The sequence below is a fragment of the Sinocyclocheilus rhinocerous genome, unplaced genomic scaffold, assembly GCF_001515625.1.
Source record: "Sinocyclocheilus rhinocerous isolate Xijiao unplaced genomic scaffold, SAMN03320098_v1.1 scaffold894, whole genome shotgun sequence".
Taxonomy (NCBI): domain Eukaryota; kingdom Metazoa; phylum Chordata; class Actinopteri; order Cypriniformes; family Cyprinidae; genus Sinocyclocheilus; species Sinocyclocheilus rhinocerous.
The window spans coordinates 367,558-373,557 of record NW_015644350.1 but is presented as its reverse complement, the minus strand read 5'-3'; the positions used below and the strand labels follow the sequence as shown (position 1 = coordinate 373,557).

Genomic DNA, 6,000 nt, shown 5'->3' with positions numbered 1-6,000 from the left:
ATACGCGCTGCGTTGCATTGCGCCGCTTAAACATAAAACCATGTCTGCATTTGTGATCTGAGAAATGACAAACAACAAGCGCTACTCTACACTGCTCAAAACTCGCGTTTGAATCATCAGTGGCAAATCCTTTAAATGAAAATGTACTTATAGACTGTGAGTCAGAACACAGTTTTTATGGCTGTTTTGAGTAAAGATAAGTTAACAAATAGTGCTGGGCAATGATTAATAGCAATTAATCACATCCAAAATAAAAGTTTTTGTGTACATAATGAATGTGTGTGTACAATGTATATTTATTATGTACAGTATATATAAAGACACACACATGCATGTATATATTTAAGAAAAATGTTATGTTTATATATTAAATATAATTTATATATAATATAAATTATATGAATATAAATATATACATGTAATATATATATAAATATTTTCAAAATATATACTGTATGTGTGTGTCTTTATATATACATATATACAGTACACACACATATATTATATAAACAAAAATCTTTATTTTGGATGCAGTTAATCACGATTAATCGTTTCCCAGTACTAGTTAAAAATTATCATTTACACAATAAATAAATTACAAAATACATTAAATTAACTGTAAAATTATTGAAAACTTGCAGGCAATATAATATTAATGAAATAACAGAAAACTTAAAACAGAGTACTTGTTTTCTCAATGCACTTAAAGGGATAGTAACCCAAATATAACAATTCTGTCATCATTTATTCACCCAAAACCTGCATTAATTTCTTTCTTCTGCCAAACATAAAATAAGATATTTGGAAAGATACTGGAAAATTAACAGTAGATGGACCCCATTGAAAATTACTGTGGAAGTCAATGGGGACGAGCAACTCTTTAGTTACACACATTCTTCAAAATTGTATTTGTAATAATGTCAAATGGAAAGTAAAAGTAAATGTTTTACTCTCTGGTGATTCTCGCATGATTGATTGATTGATTGATTGATTGATTTAATTTCAATGAAATAAATGTACTTGTTTATTTTTTTTTATTTAATATTTTGAATTTTTAGGGGATTTTGTGGTATACAAAAATACTCTTTTAAAATTCTATATGAAATATATATTTTCCAAAACATGTTTTTCTCTAAAACAACAAGAAAATCAAAGCCATGAATCATTAAAAAAACAAGTTGTGTTCCGTATTTGAAGTTGATATCTCAAAAAAAGAAAAAAAAAATTACTAAGATTTTATTTCAATTAAATTTGCTTCCCATTAGTTTTTTTTTTGTTTTGTTTTGTTTTTCTTGGTCCATAGAGCACCAATGTTAAATCCTGTTTTATTAATCTTTCATTGTGCTTTTAAAAAGTACACTTATTTTGATGTGTTGACTAACATACTAAAACAAATGTAAATTAATCGATTATAATTTTTACAATTAAGTTAAATTTGGTTAATAACATTTTTAAAATGATAATTTACAAAAATGATTAAAACTACATTAAATCCCACACAACAGATGACTTCAGAAGAATGAAAAAGAGAGATGGTATTACTCTTTAGGGCTGATGGCTGTCTCTTGCGGAAGGAGTCATCAAATTTTAAAGTCACTCCAATCTCGTTGAACCTTCTTCTCGTCGCTGACCTGCGGGCTTACCGTGTCTAGGGAAGAAAGAAAAACAGCGGTGAGGGATGGGTTGGACTGTGTTAGTGACAGCACAGAGGGCAGTGTACTGGCGGAGGTGAAGGACAGCAGCCTGTGTGTGGCGGCAGAATGGCTATAACGTGTCACAGAACAGACAAATATGAGATAATGAACGATCAGCTGATAATAAACACAAAATAAACATGATGAGGTGATCATGAAGCAGAGTAATCACAGAATAAACCCTAAATATGATATGAAAATATCAGTAGTTAATACCGATACTAATGAAATTAAATTTTTACCGCATTTATTCAATAGCTACTTAGCAAATAATAACTAAATAAATAAATAGACCTGACTATTGTGAAAAAAGTCTGCTTAACTGTATTGAATGTGCACTTATATTGTACTTTAAATCTTAAAAGTATAAAACATTTACTTGCAGGTAATAAAATATTAATTAAATAAAAGGAAACTTTAGTGCACTTAAAAAAAGTTTTTTTTTTCAGTTATTCAATATATATATACAAATTTCAATAAAAAAGACATTGACTGTATTTTAGTTTACCACAAATGCTTGTCTTTAACCACATTTCAAATATAATAGAAGTTATTATAAAATGACATATACAGATGTACTTGAGTGCTACTTAAGTTGTTAAAAAAGCACTCTTAATTTCAGATAATTAAATTGAATATAAATGTACACTATAATACACTTTCATTTAATTGCAATTGACATAAAATTAATGTCTAGAAACATTACATCCAGTTCGCATTTAAGTATATTATTATTATTATTATTATTATATTTTTCAGTAATAAGCACTCTTATTAAAAGTAAGGTTAATTACAGTAGTTTTATGTTACGAGAAAGAGACTACACTGAAGTCAAAAATATGATTTACCTTCTGAACCATCCTATATACATCAATTTATACCAACAAAACTAATTGTAATGGGTTGAATCAGGTAGAAGTTGCTTTTTAAGGTAGCAACTGCAGGTTACCACTTTGATAAGAGCAATGAGACTAGCACAGCAAAGGATCACAGGTCAAATATACCGCATAATGGTCATTATACAACAGAATTTCACTCCACAATGCTGCAACTGACCAATGAAGATGAAGTATTCCAGAGAGCAGTGTAATCCTGACTCTTCTGCAGTGGCAAGGGAAAACACATTCTGTGCTGGTACAAAGCCTTTTGATTTACAACGAGCAAATGTCTTTCTGATGTCAAGATCTGACACTACTGTAGCTGTTCAACTAATCAACTGTTTGTTGCACATGAGGAATAAATACAACATACTATTCCATACACAGATTCCTCTGATGTATTATGTAATATACAAAGCCATTTCTTATGACTATACATGTTGTTTATCGACAGTGTGTTGGTGGGATGCCAGTTTTGGATCGGTAACTATACAGAAACACAATCCTGTGAGGTAATTGTTGGCACTTTTCATGAATCAATTGTCTGTTTGTTTGTTATTTATCTGTGAGAACTTTTAATAAAGCTCATATACAGTAAAATTTTGTTTCATCAACTGAGGTTTCCAATGAACATTTTATGAAGGTTATGTCTCTCATTTCACCGGCCATTAACTAAAAAGAAAATACCCTATTTCAGGTCCTAAAAAAGTGCCTGTCTGAGCCATCATGCTCATTCAGACATAATACTATTTAATTCACATCCTGTGCTAACTTAGGTGACTAATGATTAATTTTAATGCACGGCCATTAGGTGCCTGGGTGACTGACGGGATCAGGAGAATCATGGAAGTTCACCCTTCTGCATCAGCGGCTCTTGACTGAATGGACTTTATCGATTTAATGAGTTAAAGGATGAGGTCCTCTTGAATTCCATGAGCATTCATCTAGAAACTGCAATTACCTGATTGGACCCATAAATCCAAATACCACAAAGGAAAAGCTCTTTAAGGAATACCTGGACGTGGCCCATTGAATCAGGTGAATAGCTGTATTCCTGGTAATTACAAGAGTCTATATAGATGCACTCGAAACAGCTGTAAGGTGCCCGGGCATCGTTAAAAGCCTGCTGTCAAAAGGTTATGTGAATGTGCAATTGCCTGCAAGCAACCTTAAGCGTTTAAATCACACAAGTGATTTGCCTTTGGTTTTAATGACACATTCTTTTTTGTACTTGCTTAACATTTTCTTTTTAGCTGCATTTTACAGTGAAAAACCATTTGGTAGTTACATGTGTAACAAATGCATGAACTTTCTAGTTACCTTTCACCCAAAAGTGAAACTTTGCTGAATTATACGCACCATCAGGCCGTTCAAGATGTAGATGAGTTTGTTTCTTCATCAGAACAGATTTGGAGAAATTTAGCATTACATCAGTTGTTCACCAATTGATCCTCTGCAGTAATTGGGTGCCGTCAGAATGAGAGTCCAAACAGCTGATAAAAACATCACAATAATACACAAGTAATCCAATTTCAGTCCATCAGTTATTGTCTTGTGAAGCAAAAAGATGTGTGATGATAAGAAACAAATCCATTATTAAGACATTTGTTTTTTATTTCAAACCATTTCTTCCAGCTAAAATACAAGTTCATAATCCATAATATTGATTTCCCCTGTGAAAAAGTTGTCTCATCTGAATCAGTAGATAAATATGCACATAGCAAATAATTTGTTTCTTACAAACATGCAGCTTTTTACTTCACATGATGTAAATTGATGGACTAGAGTTGTGTGGATTACTTGTGGAATATTGTGATGTTTTTATCAGCTTTTTGGATTCTGACGGCACCCATTCACTACATAGTGTGTTACATTGGTGTGTAAGTGATGTAATGCTGCATTTCTCCAAATCTGTTCATATGAAGAAAAATCTCATCTACATCTTGGATGGCGTAAGGGTTTGTAAATTGTCAGCCAATTTTTATTTTTGGCTGAACTTTTCATAGAACACAACACTGAAGAAAAAAAAATAAATAAATAAAATTAACTAATTTGTACTCAGAAATTGCTACTAAATATTACACACATACTCCAATTATCTTTTTAAAATTATTTACAACTTAAAAAAATATTTTTTTTGAGTGTACATACCTCCTGGTTTGTCTGTGCTTGTACCCTCTTTGGAGGACAGAGAAGGCCATCTCTTGAGCTCTATACAAGTCCTGGGATGGTGCTTTTGTGTGGGGGAGACTATGTCCTCGGAGATCATCTCTGATATCTGCACAGTTGTCTCAGAGTCTGTGACAAGCACCATGGCAGTGGAGTCTTTTAAACTAGCGGCGGCTCCGGCGGCCCCCACTAAACCCGCTCCCATGGCCTCGTGGCCCTCCACGATTTTCGAGCTTGAGCGCGGGACCTGCCCCGCCGCTTGCCCCCCATTGGTCTGCGAGCGCACGTTTGTCATAGCAGTCCCCTTTCTGGAATCTGCCCCATGATGGCTGTAGGCTTTATATCGGATCATGAGGATGATGATGAAAACGAGGACAGAGGCCACGATGATTCCTCCAATGATGATGATCATGGTGCCGCCCAGGAAGTGGCTGCGGAGCGACTGGCACTGGCTGTACTCCGTCTCCGTGACGAATGAGACGCAGCCCACCTGGCGCGTGGCGGTCAGCGAGGTCATGCCGTCATCGTAGACGGCCAGAACGCACAGGTCGTACTCCCGTCCGGATACGAGGTCTCGCACCAGGAAGTCGTAACTCGTGGAGGGAATCATTCTGCAAAACAGGCAGGGCAGAGTTGAACATTATCGTGTATTCCTCTGATAATACATGAATATAATTAAGATTACACTCAGCCGGCATGTGCATGTATTATCTATGGCCACATGATCACTGTACAGAAATGTATTTAATTATAATTATGAATATCATGGACATTATGTTAATTCTGATTAATTAATTAAAAGGAGACATATTATGCCCCTTTTTACAATATGTAATATAAGTCTCAGGTGTCCCCAGAATGTATCTGTGAAGTTTCAGCTCAAAATACCCCACATATATATTTATTATATCATTTTGAAAATGCCTATTTTAAGTGGAAGCAGAAACACGCTGTATTAGAGCATTTCTCTTTAAATGCAAATGAGCTGCTGCTCCCTGCCCCCTTTTCCAGAATAGAGCTGCCCCATTACAGCTCGTACCCGCTAAAAAACATAGGTTTTTGTTTTTGTTCTGATTATCATGTTTATCGCGCTTAAATCATGCGTTTTAAACCATATTAGTTGAGCGCACACAACCCGAAGCACACGTACAGAAAGCGGCTGTCACAGCATGTGAGTACTAAACTAAGTTCTCATTCACACACAAATTTACATTAAAATCACACGAGTTACAAAAACAGTCGGTTATGTCTGTGAAGGT

The 6,000-nt window shown here is 34.4% G+C and overlaps 1 protein-coding gene across 1 annotated transcript in view; it reads right to left on the bottom strand.

The window, feature by feature from the left end:
• Positions 1 to 1,580: 1,580 nt before the first annotated feature.
• Positions 1,581 to 6,000, bottom strand: part of LOC107758157 (leucine-rich repeat and fibronectin type III domain-containing protein 1-like protein) — a 127,023-nt gene continuing 122,603 nt past the window's right edge. The window contains exons 4-5 of the mRNA XM_016575826.1: positions 4,724 to 5,352; positions 1,581 to 1,648 (exon numbers count right to left, since the gene is read on the bottom strand). Coding sequence (XP_016431312.1) covers positions 1,581 to 1,648; positions 4,724 to 5,352 — 697 coding nt within the window. The remainder of the gene's footprint in view (positions 1,649 to 4,723; positions 5,353 to 6,000) is intronic.